The sequence below is a fragment of the Haliotis cracherodii genome, unplaced genomic scaffold (genome assembly GCF_022045235.1).
Source record: "Haliotis cracherodii isolate W230 unplaced genomic scaffold, xgHalCrac1.p SCAF_1, whole genome shotgun sequence".
NCBI classification, from domain to species: Eukaryota; Metazoa; Mollusca; class Gastropoda; order Lepetellida; family Haliotidae; genus Haliotis; species Haliotis cracherodii.
In genome coordinates, this window is record NW_027266264.1 from 26,774,542 (window position 1) to 26,795,307 (window position 20,766).

Below are 20,766 nucleotides of genomic sequence, written 5' to 3' on the forward strand. Positions count from 1 at the left end.
GTACTATCGCTGTCTTCACTACCTTATCAACTATATTTCCTACCTCTATGTACTATCGCTGTCTTCACTACCTTATCAACTATATTTCCTACCTCTATGTACTATCGCTGTCTTCACTACCTTATCAACTATATTTCCTACCTCTATGTACTATCGCTGTCTTCACTACTTTATCAACTATATTTCCTACCTTTATGTACTATCGCTGTCTTCACTACCTTATCAACTATATTTCCTACCTTGATGTACTATCGCTGTCTTCACTGCCTTATCAACTATATTTCCTACCTTGATGTACTATCGCTGTCTTCACTACCTTATCAACTATATTTCCTACCTTGATGTACTATCGCTGTCTTCACTACCTTATCAACTTTATTTCCTACCTCTATGTACTATCGCTGTCTTCACTACCTTATCAACTATATTTCCTACCTCTATGTACTATCGCTGTCTTCACTACCTTATCAACTATATTTCCTACCTTGATGTACTATCGCTGTCTTCACTACCTTATCAACTATATTTCCTACCTCTATGTACTATCGCCGTCTTCACTACCTTATCAACTATATTTCCTACCTTGATGTACTATCGCTGTCTTCACTACCTTATCAACTTTATTTCCTACCTATATGTCCTATCGCCGTCTTCACTACCTTATCAACTATATTTCCTACCTTTATGTACTATCGCCGTTTTCACTACCTTATCAACTATATTTCCTACCTCTATGTACTATCGCTGTCTTCACTACCTTATCAACTATATTTTCTACCTTTATGTACTATCACTGTCTTCACTACCTTATCAACTTTATTTCCTACCTCTATGTACTATCGCTGTCTTCACTACTTTATCAACTATATTTCCTACCTCTATGTACTATCGCTGTCTTCACTACCTTATCAACTATATTTTCTACCTTTATGTACTATCACTGTCTTCACTACCTTATCAACTTTATTTCCTACCTCTATGTACTATCGCTGTCTTCACTACCTTATCAACTATATTTCCTACCTCTATGTACTATCGCCGTCTTCACTACTTTATCAACTATATTTCCTACCTTTATGTACTATCGCTGTCTTCACTACCTTATCAACTATATTTCCTACCTTGATGTACTATCGCTGTCTTCACTACCTTATCAACTATATTTGACCGCCTCCGTGGTCCTGTGGTAGAGCGTCCGCCCGGAGAGCGGAAGGTCCAGGGTTCGATCCCGGGCCGCGTCATACAAAAAGACGTTAAAAGATTGTACTTGTTGTTACCCTGTCTGGCGCTCGGCATTAAAGGGCTAAAACAAGGACTGGTCGGCTCGGAGTCAGTATACTGTGTCTGAGTGGGGTATTCATGTTAAACTGCGGCATGGTATCTCAGTGAGCTAGCACTATAAATCGGCATCAGTCCGGACTAGTACAAGCAGCCACACACACACATACACGTGCATGCACGTCGCTATATAAGTGCAATAATCTTGGACGCGACGTTAAACCCAATTTCACCTCACCTCACCTATCAACTATATTTCCTACCTTGATGTACTATCGCTGTCTTCACTACCTTATCAACTATATTTCCTACCTTGTTGTACTATCGCTGTCTTCACTACCTTATCAACTATATTTCCTACCTCTATGTACTATCGCTGTCTTCACTACCTTATCAACTATATTTCCTACCTCTATGTACTATCGCCGTCTTCACTACTTTATCAACTATATTTCCTACCTTTATGTACTATCGCTGTCTTCACTACCTTATCAACTATATTTCCTACCTTGATGTACTATCGCTGTCTTCACTACCTTATCAACTATATTTCCTACCTTGATGTACTATCGCTGTCTTCACTACCTTATCAACTATATTTCCTACCTTGTTGTACGATCGCTGTCTTCACTACCTTATCAACTATATTTCCTACCTTGTTGTACTATCGCTGTCTTCACTACCTTATCAACTATATTTCCTACCTTGATGTACTATCGCTGTCTTCACTACCTTATCAACTATATTTCCTACCTCTATGTACTATCGCCGTCTTCACTACCTTATCAACTATATTTCCTACCTTGATGTACTATCGCTGTCTTCACTACCTTATCAACTTTATTTCCTACCTATATGTCCTATCGCCGTCTTCACTACCTTATCAACTATATTTCCTACCTTTATGTACTATCGCCGTTTTCACTACCTTATCAACTATATTTCCTACCTCTATGTACTATCGCTGTCTTCACTACCTTATCAACTATATTTTCTACCTTTATGTACTATCACTGTCTTCACTACCTTATCAACTTTATTTCCTACCTCTATGTACTATCGCCGTCTTCACTACCTTATCAACTATATTTCCTACCTCTATGTACTATCGCTGTCTTCACTACCTTATCAACTATATTTTCTACCTTTATGTACTATCACTGTCTTCACTACCTTATCAACTTTATTTCCTACCTCTATGTACTATCGCCGTCTTCACTACCTTATCAACTATATTTCCTACCTCTATGTACTATCGCTGTCTTCACTACCTTAATCAACTATATTTCCTACCTTTATGTACTCTCGCTGTCTTCACTACCTTATCAACTATATTTCCCACCTCTATGTACTATCGCCGTCTTCACTACCTTATCAACTATATTTCCTACCTTTATGTACTATCGCTGTCTTCACTACCTTATCAACTTTATTTCCTACCTTTATGTACGATCGCTGTCTTCACTACCTTATCAACTATATTTCCTACCTTTATGTACTATCGCTGTCTTCACTGCCTTATCAACTATATTTCCTACCTTTATGTACGATCGCTGTCTTCACTTCCATATCAACTATATTTCCTACCTCTATGTACTATCGCTGTCTTCACTACCTTATCAACTATATTTCCTACCTTGATGTACTATCGCTGTCTTCACTGCCTTATCAACTATATTTCCTACCTTGATGTACTATCGCTGTCTTCACTACCTTATCAACTATATTTCCTACCTTGATGTACTATCGCTGTCTTCACTACCATATCAACTATATTTCCTACCTTTATGCACTATCGCTGTCTTCACTACCATATCAGCTATATTTCCTACCTTTACGTACTATCGCTGTCTTCACTTCCATATCAACTATATTTTCTATTTTTAAACACCAGATACACTAACTTCAAATTTAAATGTTAAACGGGTAACACAGGTATATGAATAGAGATCGGAGACTTTTGCCACTTTGCTGAAATCCATCACCACATCTATAGTGGTAAAAAAAAAGACTGGTAATCGTGGCGAATCTTTGATTCGAACCCACGATTATAAACGTCGATACCCTGCGGCAAAGAATTACAAACAGCTTTCCTGTGGTGTTTTAACCCTATAAAGTATACATTTAATGCATTTCTGCCTACCTTGGTCGTGGCTGTGATCAGATGTAGGAAATGACGTTCCTCTGCCACATGTTCGTCGTAGTCGTTGAGCGCCTGAAGGGGACACAATTACATCGAATTTCTACGTTACATCGAATTCAAAACTGGGAATCAAAATCGCTATTTTATCTACAAACTAAATATTATTTATTTCTGTGCAACTAAACAGATCTCTTAGTGTAGTTTAACTGTTACAAACAGTTTTCAAAATCATTGGTATTTTGAGAATTGGTACAAAACTCGTAACGGCTTAGTAGTGGTTATGCGTCATCTATCCCACTTAATAGTGACAGACCCGTGAAGATCCGGGGTAGAATAGGTCTTCAGCAACAAATGCATGCCATAACAGGCGACTATGCTTGTCGTAAGAGGCGACCAACGGGATCGTGTGGTCAGGCCCGCTGACTTGGTTGATGCATGTCAACGTATCCCAATTGCATGGATCGATACTTATGATGTCAATCACTGTATTGTCTGATCCGGACTCAATGTTTTACAGACCGCCGTCATATAGCTGGGATATTGCGGAGTGCGGCGTGAAACAACAAACAAAACAAACAAAAAAATCTCAGTGACCCCATTGAGTCCAGACTTGATTGTATGCAAACCCTAACTTCACAATACACCATTCTAAAATGACAAAGGGGGGAGGGGGGAGAGAGAGAACATATCAACACGGATTTCTCACTTTCTGACTATCCTCTAAGTCAAAGCCAGTGGAAGTCAGCCTCTTTTCGTTCCGCCAACACACCATCATGGATCTGTTGACACTGGACTTGTACATGATGTGGAAGAGGTTGTCGGCCGGGTTGACGTCGGGTGTGTAGTACTCACAGACGCAGCCTGTCAGGTCGGTGAGGGCGTCCAACATGTTGCCGTACTCGATGGCCTGGAACGTCTTTTTACATCTGCGAATAGAGTTCACAGTTGTAACGCTCAGTGTGCCAAGATGTATGAACGTCCAAACTTTCATTCGTGTATGAATAGAATCAAGAATTGACTTTCGACTGAACAGTTGATGAGTATGATCCTATTGTAAGAGCATGGCGCGGGTCAAAGTGTATTGATAATAATTCTTATAGTTTTACATCCTTGTCATAATTTAGGGTCGCTCCGGTGATCTTCACGGTAGTCTCAGTCAAAGTGAACATTTACAACCATGTCGTTCGAACATATGTTCGTTTCAACGAAGACCGTGTACCTTTTTAAGTGTAAGGAATATCAATTTTCAATATAAAGCTGTTGACTAGCCTAATCATATTGTATGAAAACCATGAAAGGACGCCATGACTGCAACTTATCCTCACTTGGCGTACGCCTTCTCCGCCAGAGCTCCCCAGTATTCAGGCGGGGCACCGATGACCCTGCAGAAGAAGTGGGCGTGGTCCAGCATGGGTAGGTGGTCGTCTATGATAATCTCTACCCATTCTGTAAACCGCCACATGGTAAATCGGAATGCACCTGCAACAGTCAGTCAGTGAGTTTGGTTTAACACCCCAGAGAGATTAAATCCATAATTTGTTCAGTGATACGTACAAAATGAATAGTTTGCTTTGTGTGATGGTAGTCAGTAAAGAGACATTTTGTTGCATACATATACAAATTAATGCTCGGTGCTCCCTTAGTTATTTCAGTTAGTGGGATACATAAATCCGATGCAGGTATAAGGATGCAGGTGGTAAACGTGTATCACACTGGGGAAACCGTCGAGCATGAGTATGGTGCTGACGGACCAAGGGAACCTGAATCCGAATCCATAATCATGATTCTGGCAAGTAAGGACACAAGGTCAAGGTCATCCTGTATACTGCTTGGAAATGAATACAGAATGCATACATACAATCTCAATCAGATTAGGATACCTCTCAGTTTGAGGACTGAGAACACCGCCATCGTAGGCCTCGTCTGCTTGACGTTTTAATCAACCAATCAGCGTCCGGGCTTCCAATTTCTCGTTACGATTTGGCAAATCATTCAGACAAATTCCGAGTGTAGAACAATAAGGCAGCGTCATCATGCTGTGTACGATCGAAAGAAGGTAGAGGTGACGTCAGACTTTAACGTTTATATGTCTCGTATCGGAGTAAAATATCTGATTTTAATGAGATTGGCATACAAATAAACGGGATTCCACGTTCATAATCGGACGGAGGAAGCCGAACATTTATGTGCAAACGATCTTCCGGCGACAACGAAAGGTACAACTAGCAACTAGGCGGGACGACGGTCCCAGTTCAAGGAACACGTTCGGAAACTGGATGCTGAAGTGATCGTGCGAAGCAATTACGATCAAAGCACACATTTTAATCAAAGTACGTGTATGTTAACGCGTGCAAATTTCATAAAGTCGAACAATCAAACGTTCTTTCAGTCGTATGAACGAAACTGTTTACAAATTTCTTAAAACGTTTATCGAAAGGTGTCCGTATGAGAATCGTTACTTATTGTCGTAGTTAATTGATCATATTATTCTCACGAAGGTTTTCATTGCCCTCCCCATAGAAAGAAATTGCCAATGTAATCGGTAATCATGAAAATCACACATGTACTTTTTATAATACAACCATAAAACACTGACCATTTTGTTATAGCATACCCAAAATTGTGTGTTACTACCACCACCCAGAACACCCCACACACACCCACACACCCTTGCGTGTCCAACCCATTCCATCAACATAGGACACGCCCCTAATTACAATACGATATTCCTCGTCATCTTTTCGGACAAGGTTATGAAAGTGTGGAGTGGTGACGAATGTGCATGCAGATATACAGTCTTCAACTAACTCAGCACTCTTCACTCATCAACTCACCAATATAATCAGAATCGAAGTTCTGTTCAAAGACTTTATACCCTGGGATGAGCCTGTCCAGGAACCTCACGTTGAGTGAGATGATCATCACCGCTGCCTGGAACCAGCCTCGTTGTCGCCATTGTTTCCATGGGAACGGCTCGTCAATCACGCCGCCAACGCCGATAAATGTAGGTTGTTCGCATATTTCCTGTAAGACGACACTTTACATCATATATCTTTAAATTTTGACACATCTTGGCGGCTTAAAAAACTACTAATCGTACAGAATAATGCAGCTCTAGTTCCAAGTGTTTAACTCACCTGAACTCACCTGAGATGTGCGCAGAATTAAGGAGTATTCTTTGTCTTCGTGGTGTATCCATGTTAAACAGCTGCATGGTATTTCGATCGACTTTCACTATAAAACCGGCATCAGTCCGGACTAGCACACACACACACACACACACACTAACACACACACACACTAACACACACACACACACACACACACACACACACACACACACACACACACACACACTAACACACTAACACACACTAACACACACACTAACACACACACTAACACACACTAACACACACTAACACACACTAACACACACACACACTAACACTAACACACACTAACACTAACACCAGACACACACACTAACACACACACACACCACACCACACCACACACAGACACACGTCGCTATATAAATGCAATAATCTTGAAGGCGAGGTCCTCTCATTGGCGCTATTATATTCCTTATATGTACATGGTTTACACTATAACTAGAGCTGATGCATTCTCCATAATTCACTGCAGTTACATAGTAGTAGTAAAAGTAGTAAAATGTTTATAAAGTGTCACACGCACAACATGTACAATATAAATTCGATGAACAATAAGATGAAAGGCGTATGGAGTGCGCCCAGCAAGACATTGGCTTATGAGACACTATATACAATATATACAAAATATGTACATAATAAAATATAATGTGAGAGATGGGAAATTTAGCTACGAAATTAGAAGACTCAAGGAAACAATGGCAACTCCTCGATTCAACAACGAAAGAAAAAGAATGTGACACTTACTAAATGATGGTCAACCTAGGCAGAACTAAAGCGGCCTTGTTACGTAAATTGTAATAAAAAGGTAAATTGTAATACTTGCAGCAAATTGTAATAATTGTTTACGTAAATTGTAATAATATTTGACGTAAATTGTAATACGCAAATTGTAATATAAATTGACGTAAATTGTAATAATCTCTACTTGCGGTAAAATGTAATAAATTCTTACGTAAATTGTAATAACCTTACTACCGTCGTGTCCAAGACGCCAATTGACTAGAAATTATCTTTGTCAGTTGAGCTTGCGTTTCACATGTACAATTAGAGACATACTGTGTGTGATGACAAAAGTACAATACTGTTAAGTTAGGGATGGTTGGTATAGGCTTTATCGTACAATCGTCATTAAAGGGTGGTGTCAACATCGATAAATTCAAATGACTGAAAGATCCATCCTCGGGTTCAAAATGATGGGTTACACAACCGTATATTCGACAAATAACTTAATTGTGACATATTGTTCAATACTCTTATAAGGCTATTCAAGATGTTTTTGCATGACTTGCTTCAACAGTACTTTGACCAGTTCGACACGACTGAACGAGTGGTGACGAAGGGTACAAACACAGGCTGGTCAACCAGTGTGTCGATTTGCAGTGGAAACGCTATACGAGTTGATAAGGAGTACATGATCCTTTTCTTGAAACAAACGAGGGAATTTAATCATATTTATACCATTCATTTTATTTTGACGAAGAATTCAAAGACAACAAATGAGTTGACAGATCCCTTGTATACACAAATAACATCCGGTATCTTCGGATAACTCTTGTACAGTTTCAAAGAGTATACGAATTATCATAAATTTCTTGCAATCAATTGCTGAAATATATCTGCTTGTATCCAAATAGAAAGGAATTGAAAATTTAGAATGAAAATATGTTTGTCACTAAAGTAAATTTTCTCTTTGACCTTGAAACGTACTTGAAGATCATTAAACTCGACAATCGTTGGTGGATTGCGCCAAGAAACCTTGATACGAAATATATACGTACAATAATCCCCTGAAACATAACCTCCTCTGAAAGATTAAGAGGATTAAAGTAATTTGGGCTAACGTCAAGCACTGTAATAACATACTCTCTTAAAATTCCAATGAAATGACTGGTGACTTACTACTGCCAACACACTTTAAATGCAAGGAAAGCATCCCAAACATATATCTCACAAAGTAGTGTCACTCATCTTTCACTTGGAACTATATGTAGGAGTGCAGTCATAGATCTGATACCAATGACATATAGAGATCGTATTTACTGGCATACATACCTACATACCTACATACATACATACATAATGTTACCTACCTACCTACCTACCTACCTACATGTATAAAGAAACACACATTTACATACATACCTATGTGTGTATGTGTTTGTATGTATGTGAGTGTTTGTGTGTGTGTGTGTGTGTGTGTGTGTGTGTGTGTGTGTGTGTGTGTGTGTGTGTGTGTGTGTGTGTGTGTGTGTGTGTGTGTGTGTGTGTGTGTGTGTTGATGAGGGCAGCATAGTATCGGAGATAAATATAATTTGGTTTCTCAGTTAGTCACTATTCTTTTCATTGGAATGTTAAGAAGGTATGCTGTAATTTCAATATCTTATTACAGTGCTTGATGTTAGCTGGAATTATTTTAATCTTAAACCCCCAGAGAAGATTATCCTCTGAGGTAATTTTTGTGCGTATATATGTCACAAATTAGTGATAACTTATGAAAAACGTAATTATCTGTTTCGAAAATTATGTACCGCATTATACGTGAGGTACCACATTTGGTATCAAGGTTGGCGCAATCCACCAACGATTGCCAAATTTAATGATCTTAGAATACTCTTAGTATAAGGTCAAAGAGAATATTTACGTTAGTGACAAAACCCTTTTCGTTATAGATTTTCCATCCTTTCAATTTTGATCAAAACAGATATATTTCATCAATAATTGATCGCAACAAATTTATTATAAATTCTGATGCTCTTTGAAACTCAGCAAGACATGCCCGAAGATACCGGATATTAGTTGTGTATGCTTTGAATTATGATTTCGTGCCGTTATCATGATGTATTCTGTTTTTGTCGTCTAAGGCGCCGCAATTCGCTGTGCAGAGTTGCGTCCCTTTGGCACGCCAGAAACCTATGATCGTGGGTTCGAATCCCGGTTCGCCCCGATTATGTTTCTAGGTTTGTCAGCACCATACCCGTGCTCGTGGGTTACACCGCAGTGGTACACGTCTGAGACCTGCATCACTTCGGGCTTTCCTACCACATTAAGCTGACACGCCGTGATATAACTGGAATACTGTTAAAAGCGGCGTTAACTCACTCACTCACTCACTCACTCCCATGCATGGGAAATCTATGCTAAATTTGCTGACGACTGGTTTTTTTTCCTTCGACATTGCACATTGACATTGTCTGTTACTCATTTGTTGTATTTGAATTCTTCGTCAAAATATAATGTATAAATACGATTGAATTGAAAGGAAACGGTCATGTGCTCCTTATCAAATTAAGTAAACCTCCAATGCAAATCGACATAATTTCAGGGTCCGGTTGCACAGAGCTCTCTTCGGTCAGTCGTAACTCAATGTTATTGCAATGGACTCCTAGCTAAGCTACTATTGGATGATAAATCAATTAACCTATTTGTTGAATAGACGTACCTAATGTAATCCATCATTTTTAACCCGAGGATGAATCTTTCAGTCATAAATTTCGATGTGTACAGTTGCTAGAGTATCATTCTAACAATACAGACATGACACAAGCTGCACGTATAATAATTGATAAGGTAGTCCTTGCGGGTTCACATACCTACATGTACATCGCCCAGGATATTGTCATTATTTGCTTTACATCCTCCGAGCAAAATTAAAAAAATTGAAACTTGAATAATAACAAATTGATATTATGTATATGCACATGTATAAATCAGCTTGCACACAGACTACTGCAGAATGACATGTCACCCATTTGCTAGTTTAGTTTAGTTTAGTTTAAACATATTTTATTCACAGAACAAAATGAGAATTGTATTGGGGACAAGTTCTTGCAACTAAGTAAACCCCTCTCCGCATAAAATATGTACAAATATACAGATGCAAAATAAATAAATTTGCTTCAGTCAGTAAAAGTCAGACTTTCCACATTTACACATCAATATATTAAAATTTGTGTAAGTTTGTTACGTTATAATTATTCCATTGTGTATATTACTACCTTCTTTACCAATTGAAATATAATTCCATTAGGTTAAATATAAGAAAATTATGATGAAAATCGTCAATAGGATATATTACAATTAAGTACAAAACACACGGAGTATGTCTCAAATAAATAAGAAACATTCTAGTAATTAATCCTCTTCTGGACAACCATTGAAATGAAATTCTAATGCGTTTATATATACATATAATTATACAACAATGTACGATAACGACCTCAATCCTCCCCCCACACCCATACTTTAATGACGTTTGTACGGTAAACCCTGTACCAACTCTGACAAGGATAGGTTCTAGTCATTTAACGCCTTTGACACTAAACTTATAAGGTTATTACAATTTACGTAAAAAGTTATTACATTTTAGCGCAAGTTGAGATTATTACAATTTACGTCAATTTTTATTACAATTTGCGTATTACAATTTACGTCAAATTTTGTTTCAATTTACGTTGTTATTACAATTTACGTCAAAATTATTACAATTTGCTGCAAGTATTACACTTTACCTTTTTATTACAATTTACGTCGTAACAGGCCTCCTTCCTAAAGTAAAGTAAGAATAATACAATGTTTGCTGTGAAACCCTTGTTCAACTTCAACACGTTCTGCTTCCTGGTTGCATAGCAACATTTTTACACAATGTGTGTGGTCACTATGATAACTACATGAAGTGTAGAAAAACTTATTTAAAACTGTGCATGGTTTCATATGTGAAGTTCATTTGTCTTTTCAGATTAGTTATCACAAACAGTTTCTCCAATAGTAGTAAAGCCAGTAGGGATTGTTTTCTGTGTTTTGTTTACGAATCCGTCATTTGTTATCTCGGAGTCAGTTCGGTAATGAAACATGGACGATAGGGTAGCCCAGTGGCTAAAACGTTCGTCACGCCGAAGACCGGGGTTCAATTCTCCACATCGGTAGCATATATGAAGCCCATTTCATATTGAAAAGGCGGTGTAAAACCACACTCGCTCACTCAGTAATGAAACAAATTCAAAGTACAGACAGTACGGATATAACGAACTCAAAGGGACCACTAATTTTAGTTCGTTATAACCGTAGTTCGTTATAAGCATATATACAACATAGGTACAGCAAATGGACGGGGGAAAAAACAGCAGTTCGTTTTATCCGTCAGTTCGTTATGATCGTGTTCCTTATAAGCGTAGTATACTGTAGACCAGTAAGGGAAGAGAAATAACTCTTTGCATATGGTTTTTGTTTTTCTTTATCTAAGGCAGAGTACCACCTGGTCTTGTTTTACATTCCTGATGCATTATTGAAGATTGTCATATATTATTATATATGTTCGATTCTAGTCGAGGAGTATTCGTCATTCAGTTAAGTCAGCACCTAATCCACTGCAGAAAATAATCCATCTGTCTACATTGGGGTAAGGACGCCTGCCGTAAACAATCTCATTAAGACGGAAACGGTGATTACAAGAGCAATTATAACCGCTGACACACTTTTGAGAAAAACATTATCTGTTTCGGGGACACTGGGCCCAGATTCAATTAGTGGACAAAGGATTAATGACACTCGATCAGTTGTCTTTCTCAATCAATAGCCACCAGTGCAATTACTTGTGAGAGACGGATAGTCATTAGCTTCCCTGTGGCTGAGCCAGGAAGACATATAGCTGAAGACAATGACGCGTTGTTATTCAAATGTGTATTGTGTATTGTGTATTGTGTGATCAACAGATCCGCCTACCAGAAACATGATTAAAAAATGCAATAAACGTCCAAGTCTTTTTTTTAATCTTAGTAATCCATGCCGATTTTTTCAGTAATAATAACCTCGAAAATAGATCGATATGCGAAGAGGGATTACCCTGAAGGTACCCATGCACCAAGTAATCCAAGAGTAAAAGGAGATTTAGCATAAATCAGATGTATGGGATTCTCTCACCTGGCTACGAAGTCTAGACATGTTGTGAAAATGTATTTGACAAGCGTGACTGAAGATATCATTATATGTAGGAGAATATCTGTTTCCATCCACCTTTGTTATTTAAGAAATAAACGATGAGTGGGATTTGTTTATTTTACATTCTACCATGAATTGGGAAAATACTCGATTTTGATTGGGCAGTCGGAGGTATCAAATCACAATAAAACTCCAAGTGATTGAAACAGATAAATTTGACGGCCGCATCACCGCGGATGCTACTACTCTTACAGTGATTGTTGGTAGGCAACTATAAATAATTATATGTATAATAATAGCCTACAAAATGCAAAGATACGGTTACTGAACTATTCAAAGTATGTGTGGCAATACATTTCGATCAGAAAACACGATAAACTCTACAACGAGAAATGTTTTTGATGTTTTGAGAACAACGGAGACGGAGACGACAACGACGTCTTATCTTTTGCGTCACAATGAGGGACATGCCGTGATAATAGTGGTGTGACGTGCAGAACGAAACTTTTGCAAGGCTTGCTTGGTTTTCTTTAGGGGTGACCACCCCATGTTAGTTTAAGAAGTTGCCGTGCTACATGCTGGCATTCGTTCGAGTGAAGTATTACGGTGCAAACAACCTGCTTGAGCATATTGAGCTCCATATTTTGTTTAAAGGCTGTTGTCCGCGATTCCATAAATTCTGATCGACAACCCACTCAAAACACTGGATATAACCCACGCCGCTTCACTCAATGTATTTGATAAGACCAAAGAGTTCGCGTTTTATTTAATCATGGTAGAATGGAGATAAACATACTGTGTTTTCAAAGTAGAGCAAGGTTACCTGTAGATTTAACAGCGCTAAATTTAACATTAAAAATATCACGCTGCGCGTTTGGTTCCAAATGTACGATAGACCATGACCACGAGTCGTTTATTTCTTATATGAGATATCAAAATTTTGTACAGCCTCTTTAAGGTTGTAAAGAAAATGTACAAGCTATAAGAACAATACAACCTCGGCAATGTCGGACAAGTCCATTTTAAGAACAGGGTAGTTTGGTATTTCCTGCATATTCTCATAATTCCCACGTCCATTTTCTGTGTCTTTACACCCAATACCGATTGCCATATCTCTTTTGGATGTGATCGTGCGGTCATTTTGTTTATCTGCGTAGTCAATCTACATCCTAGGGTGAACAACTCACTTCCCTCTCAAATATAACGTCTTACCAAGATATGTCGTTATCAAAATGCGAGCGTATCTTCGAATTCTCCAGAAATCTCTCGTATTTTTTACGATTATTAAAAGTAAAAGCGTCACCTCTCTGTACGTGTAGCAGGGCGTGGAGTCCACAGATAACATCCGTACCTTGTCTTCTTGCTGACCGCTTTGTTCATGTGGACAATGCTTTCGACTTCAAAGGGTCCGTGGTTCGAATTCCAAAAGTGGACTAGGAAATTACGCATGGATCTAACAGTTACTACTGAGAAGCGTTAGACATGGTTGTAATTGTTTAAAGCAGACAGTCATTTCATTAATAACATTTGTACATATTTGTTTGTGTTATTGTCGTGGTACAAAAACTTGATTATTTCAAGGCAAAAACTTGGGTAATTCAAGGCGAATACTTCAGTAAATGTTGGGTTATTCAGGACGGGTACTTCAGTAACTGTTGGGTAATTCAAGGCTGATACTTCAGTAACTGTTAGGTTATTCAATGTTGATACTTAGGTAACTGTTGGGAAATTCAAGGCTGATACTACAACTGTTGGGTAATTCAATGTTGATACTTAGGTAACTGTTGGGTAGTTCAAGGTTAGGTTGATACTTCAGTAACTGTTGGGTAATTCAAGGTGATACTTCAGTAACTGCTGTGTAATTTAAAGTGATACTTCAGACCTAATCACACAACATCCCTAACCTCACCCACTCTCACAAACACACACTATCACATAAACTAACTTACACAAACTGTCGCTTATATCACATAAACGAACTCACTCACACAAACACTATCACATAAACTAAACCCACTCACAGATATAACCGCCATGCACTCACTCACACAAACACACACACGCTACTATCAGATAAACTCACTCACTGATATGACATATCAGATGGGGGATACTATAATGCATGGAACCTTTACAACCTATTAATTCATTTAAAGTTTTTTTGAAATACCAACATACAGAACAACATGACAAATACACAGGAGTTAACAGTGCAATCGGGTGACATCGTCCTCTGGCACTGATTAGCCTGATAACTACCGTACGTGCAGCACCAAAACGTCCACCAGTCTACAGAAGTGCCCCTCACACATGCAATGCTCTGTACTCTGCTCTAATACACCATACAATTAACCAGACGAATAATCAGTTCATGATCACGGAGTCGCAAACAACCTCGGATTAAACTCGGAATGCTAGGTAATTCCACAGGTGAAAAGCCCCGTTATTATACCCGGCCTGCGATAAGGATGCTAATAGATTTTTTTCCCATTAAGCCAGCTTAATGAAGTTGCCCCCTGGTAAGCTTGTGAACTAGCGTAATTGCATTTGGTCTGTATTTGGAAAAAAAAACAAGTGTAGCCCTAGATGCACACTTCGTAGAAACTCTATGTGGACAGTGAACCCGGTGTCCCAATATTGCATCGTGTCTAGTTTGATAACATCTATATATCACACAGACAAATAGTAAGGGAACTGATATATAGAGGTTATCACGCGAGTGTGTTTGGGGATGGTAAATATCCTGCATGAGGAATAAACATTGTATTTAGCGAGCCTTGGCGAGCTAAATACATAGAGTTTATTCCTAATGCAGGATATTTACCATCCCCAAACACACAAGCGTGATAACCTCTTTATCATATAATGTCATTCTTTAATTCTGTGTTTCAAAATCGCTTTCCCTCTCTCACAAACATTACCGAAACATTGCGAGTTTTCCTGGAATTAATATTTATTACGTCACAGGGTAAGTGATGTGTCAGTCGGACAGTGACAGTAGCCAGTATAGTTCCAACTAAAATCTGTTTCTTATACAGTGGCGAAGCAACATATACGCAAAACAACAGTTGTTTTTAATTGCCTTTCGCGGCAATACATCGGTCTATCCGCTAGAGTAACTGCCCTTTGTCAAAGGGAAACTACTCTAAACCTAGTCTATGAGACGTCACGGCCACAGTCAGATGTTGTTGACAGTCGGTCTGTTCTGTCATAACGTTAAGAAGTGTAGTCAGATGCACACACGGCGACAAAACGAAACAAGGTAACAATTCAAACATATTTCGGCCAAATACAACTATTTTAATTTGGGGAGAAGGTTTCAAGCCGCATAGGTCTACAAGCACAGATATGGCTACTGATCCCGCTTGGCTCGGCTTCGTGCCCTCGCAAAATTGTTTCGAAATCTATATCTCCAAAGTTGCCAAAACTTATAAAATGCCTTAGCTACGTCACAGTTAGACACTGATTTTCAGTATGTTAGACTGGTTTTTTTTATAATGATTGCAACTATCCCTGTAGTTTATCCAGATTCCCGATGGTTAATTCTGACTCGATCGCCGAATGACGAGGGCGACGCCATGTTTGTTTATAACAGTGAAAGTAGTCCTACTTGACCTTTGATATTTGCATCTCTATCCGCATATGAACCCAACGGATATCGTTTTTATCCGTTGGCTTTATCCTGCCGAGAAACCTACCCATTATATGATAAAACATTGTACATGTTACATGGCCTTGCATCTGAACACAGCATCTAATCACAACGAAATTTCACATCATGCATGAACATCACGTAATGCACGTGTACACAGAAGTGGGTCTGCCTATAGGGAAAGTTACAATCACTAATGCAATTGAGCTAAGCACGCGCCTTAAAATGCCTCCGAAACAGTATCTCATTGAACAGACATTAATTGCACTACGCAACAGATTCAAATCTGCTCCTGTTATCAATAGAGAACTCCATGCAAGAACAGGAAGGCGAATGCCAACATCTACCGTTAAAAACTGCTTCTATGCAGCCCGCCTGAAAGTAAGGCGTCCGTGAAGGGGGTCACCATAGGTGGCAAAGATTGCGGTTGGCTTGGCAACATCAGGGTCAAGGTTTTGCCTCCGATTCACAGATGGCAGAAAACGTTGATGGCGACGGTATGCCAAGGCAACTATTCTTGAACCTGATCGGTATGGAGGCAGTAGTGTCATGGTGTGGGGCGGTATGACACATGACAGGTGAACTGATTTGGTCATTGTGAACTGACATTGGACTGGCCAGCGATATGTTCGACGACATTTTGCGTTCTGTCGTTCCTTTCGCTAGAATTATCGGCAGAAATCTTTAACTGCAAGATGACAGTGCCAAACCATATCGTGCCCAGGTTATCACCGAATATTTCCGACGAGAAGGCATACGAACGCGTAATATGTTGCCGAAATGTTGGGTCCTATCGTTGTTCCATTCGCAGAAATGTTGAACATTTGGCAAGATGACAATGCCAGACCATATCATACCCAGGTCTTCACCGTTTGTCTCCGACGAGAAGGCTGACGGACAATGGACCAGCTTGCTGAGTCCCCTGAAATGTCACCAATAGAGCATATGCGGGATGGCCCGGTGAAGATCCGGGGTAGAATAGGTGCTTGCCGTAAAAGGTGACTATACTTGTCGTAAGAGGCGGCTAACGAGATCGGGTGGTCAGGCTCGCTGACTTGGTTGATGCATGTCATCATGTCCCAATTGATAGGATCGATGCTCATGATGTCAGTCACTGGATTGTCAGGTCTAGAGTCGATTATTTACAGGCAGGTATATCATACAGCAGGAATATTGCTGAGTGCGACGTTAAACAACAAACAAACAACACGAAAGCTATTCATGCTAATATCTTTATTACGATTTACAAACCTGTCTAAAAGAAATTAACTGAATCTTGAACGGGTGGTAACATCATTGGAAAAGTCATACCAGCTGACAGGTTAGGTAACTCTGAAACCTCTGACGCCTGTTCTTTGAGCTATAGTAAGAGTAGATATCAAATATTAGTGAGTGAGAGAGTTGGGTTTCACGTCGCTTTTAACAGTTTTCCAGTCATATCACAGAGCATCAGCTTAATGTTGGAGGAAAGCCCGAAGTGATGCAGGTCTCAGACGTTTATACTTTGGTGAAACTCACGAGCACGGTATGGTGCTGACAAACATGAAACATAATCATAGGTTTCTGGTATGCCCAAGGGACGCATCACTGCATAGCGCGAATTGCGGCGCGTTAGGAACAACTGAGCCCCCTATGATTGATAAAGTAACCTACGTCAAGTTGTCAGTTTTATCTTAATGATAACTGACCAACAGTCAGAGCAACAAGTATTTGGATGACTTGGGAATTAAATTCTATGATGACGAATCAATTGACTGAAAGCATGAAAACATCAACCGTACTACTGATATTTTTAGGCGCCGCAATTCGCTATTCAGAGTTTGTCCATGTTTGTCAGCACCATACCGTGCCCTTTGGTTTCACCAAAGTGGTAAACGTCTGAGACCTGCATCACTTCGGGCTTTCCTCCCACATTAAGCTGATGCACCGTGATATAACTGGAAAACTGTTAGATGCTACCGCCAGCTCAAGATTCAGTTAATATTTTTTTATACAGGTCTGTAAAACGAAATAAAGATATTAGCATGAATAGCTTTCATGTTATTTGTTTGTTTGTTTGTTTGTTAACACCGCACTCAGCAATATTCCAGCTACATGACGGCGGTCTGTAAATAATCGAGTCTGAACCTGACAACCATTGATTGACCTCATGAGCATCGATATACGCAATTGGGATACGATGACATGCATCAACCAAGTCAGCGAGCCTGACCACCCGATCCCGTTAGCCGCACAGTCACCTTTTACGGCAAGCATGGGTTGCTGAAACATATTCTACCCCGGATCTTCATGGTTTAGCTTTCATGTTGATTTCGTTTACCTTTGATATCATAATCAATTTCTATGGATATTTAATTGCATATAATAATCAGTGTATGCCTGATATTCATCAATATACACAGTATTACAACAGACTTTCCGTGAGTCATTGCGATGTTTTGTCCAAATATACGATAATTAAAGCTGTAGAGGACCATGTCTCTCCGGTTTGTCATATGGATTATTTTCCTGTTAATATTTCATCAACCGTTTCAAGTTTTGAACGCTAGTTTAATGTCTCATAAAAGCTGTAGAGCTTATGTAAACATCAGCTGATGTCAGTGGCTCTGTAAGTATGGTACATCGGGAAAGAGTGACCGTCGAGCATACTTGTGAGAGTCTAGCATCATTAAACCAATCTCACTTCAGACAGCACTGACGACGCACCTGCTCTTAAACACCTGTATAGTTCCATAATAACGTCAACTTGTATTGGTACTTTAGCCTTGCTAGGGGTATCTCGTTCCTAAGTCTAACCCTGATCGAGGAGTCATAAATGTTATCACTGCGATCTATTTTCTGTTCGAGGACATCTAAAGCTTTGTGGCCGATTTTTTAGTGGTTTGCTTATTGGATTTTTCGTTCTCATTACCGACAATAGAGGCCTAGTTTTCGGACCAGGAAGTATTACAATGTAATGTACTAGGGATTAGATTATGTTCGAGGTTTATTGATAGACGAGCTATTACTAAAAGAGACGTTCTTCATTTCGGTAAATAATGAATTTTAACCGCATCCAAAATTGAGGTTTGGTCTCCCTAATGACTTACTAGTTAGTTATGTTCTATAATCTAGGTCATACAGGAAACAAAAGTTAACCATAATTGATGAAACTGTCACATACCCTACCATACGTGTATAGGTATTCGCTGTGCAGAGTCACGCCCCTTAGACGTGCCAGAAACCTATGATCGTTGGTCGAACTCCCTGTTCGCCCTGGTCATGCTTCTAAGTTTGTCAGCACGATTCCTGTGATCGTGGGTTTCACCAAAGTTGTAAACGTCTTAGACCTGCCTCACCTCGGGTTTCCTCCCATATCAAGCTAAGATGCCGTGATATAACTGAAATACTGTTCACAGCGGCGTTTAACCCGACTCTCTCACTCACTTAAACTTAGCCCTGGCACGTGACTGCCTCCGTGGTCAAGTAGATAAACCGTCAGCCCTTAGAGCTTCATTTCAAACGACGTTAAAAAGAGAGTACTTGTTGTTACCCTGCTTGGCGATTGGCATTAAGGGGTTAAACAAGGACTGGTCGGCTTGGAGTCAGTATATTGTCATAGGATATCCATGTTGAACTGCAGCATGGTATCTCAATGGGCTAGCGTTGTTAATACAGAACGCCAACTCCAGAGAGAAAAACATTGATCGCATATCCACCGAAACAGATACCTTTTGTGTAAAAGGCAAAATAGCGGTAGAAATTATATGAATGGATAACTGAAAATCAGTGATGACACCATTAGAACCAGCAGTAGTTCTCAGAAGTGCAAGATGACACACACATAAGCACACACAAACACACATACATATACGCACGTGCGCGCATGCATGCATGCACATCGCTAGTATATATGTACAATAATCTTAAAGGCAGCTATAGCCCCGGTTCACCTCACCTCACCCCAAGCACTCAGAGTGAGCTACCATGGTAGTATACCCCGCGAGCTACGTCTAATTACGGATTATGTGTCCCTAGTGCAGTAAGTGTGAACGTCCATGGCCATCGTGATTTACGAGGAAAAAATAATGCGTTGCTAGGGGACCTCTTGTAAGTATGAAAACAGTGAAACTAGGCGTGAACAAGCCAATGACAATATATCTCACCGTGGGTCTCCTGAAAACGGTTCTTTCATATTTGTCATCCCCGCTGTACACGTAGGTCAAGGACGACCAATCCGGCGGGAATGACGGGTCAGTGAAAAGATCATCTCGGTCCAAATGTCCCCTGGCGGCTCTCCTGATAAACACAGAGTTTTTAATTCTTGTAAAATCCTGATATGGCGTCTCCCGACTTCGCTCCCGTGCCGCCATTACATCACTGAGTCGATCGTCATCTGCAATACAATATTGAGGGTGGGGTTAAAGCCAAGGTCAGATCAAACCTTCTTATCATCCACTGTAATCCTGCGTCCTGATTGACTAGCAGTAGAATAGTACCCATGTGTCTGTAATGATAAGCGCCCATAGGTAACTATGATGGTAACGTGGAGGGATATCCTCGTGTTAAAGTGTTGTTCGTCACGCCGAAGGTCCGGACTGGAG

The 20,766-nt window shown here is 39.6% G+C and overlaps 1 protein-coding gene across 1 annotated transcript in view; it reads right to left on the reverse strand.

Moving 5' to 3' along the window:
- Window positions 1–20,535, reverse strand: part of LOC139462513 (uncharacterized) — a 28,129-nt gene extending 7,594 nt beyond the window's left edge. Inside the window, exons 1-5 of the mRNA XM_071244289.1 lie at window positions 20,329–20,535; window positions 6,256–6,445; window positions 4,747–4,900; window positions 4,128–4,347; window positions 3,422–3,493 (exon numbers count right to left, since the gene is read on the reverse strand). Coding sequence (XP_071100390.1) covers window positions 3,422–3,493; window positions 4,128–4,347; window positions 4,747–4,900; window positions 6,256–6,445; window positions 20,329–20,535 — 843 coding nt within the window. The remainder of the gene's footprint in view (window positions 1–3,421; window positions 3,494–4,127; window positions 4,348–4,746; window positions 4,901–6,255; window positions 6,446–20,328) is intronic.
- Window positions 20,536–20,766: the final 231 nt, after the last annotated feature.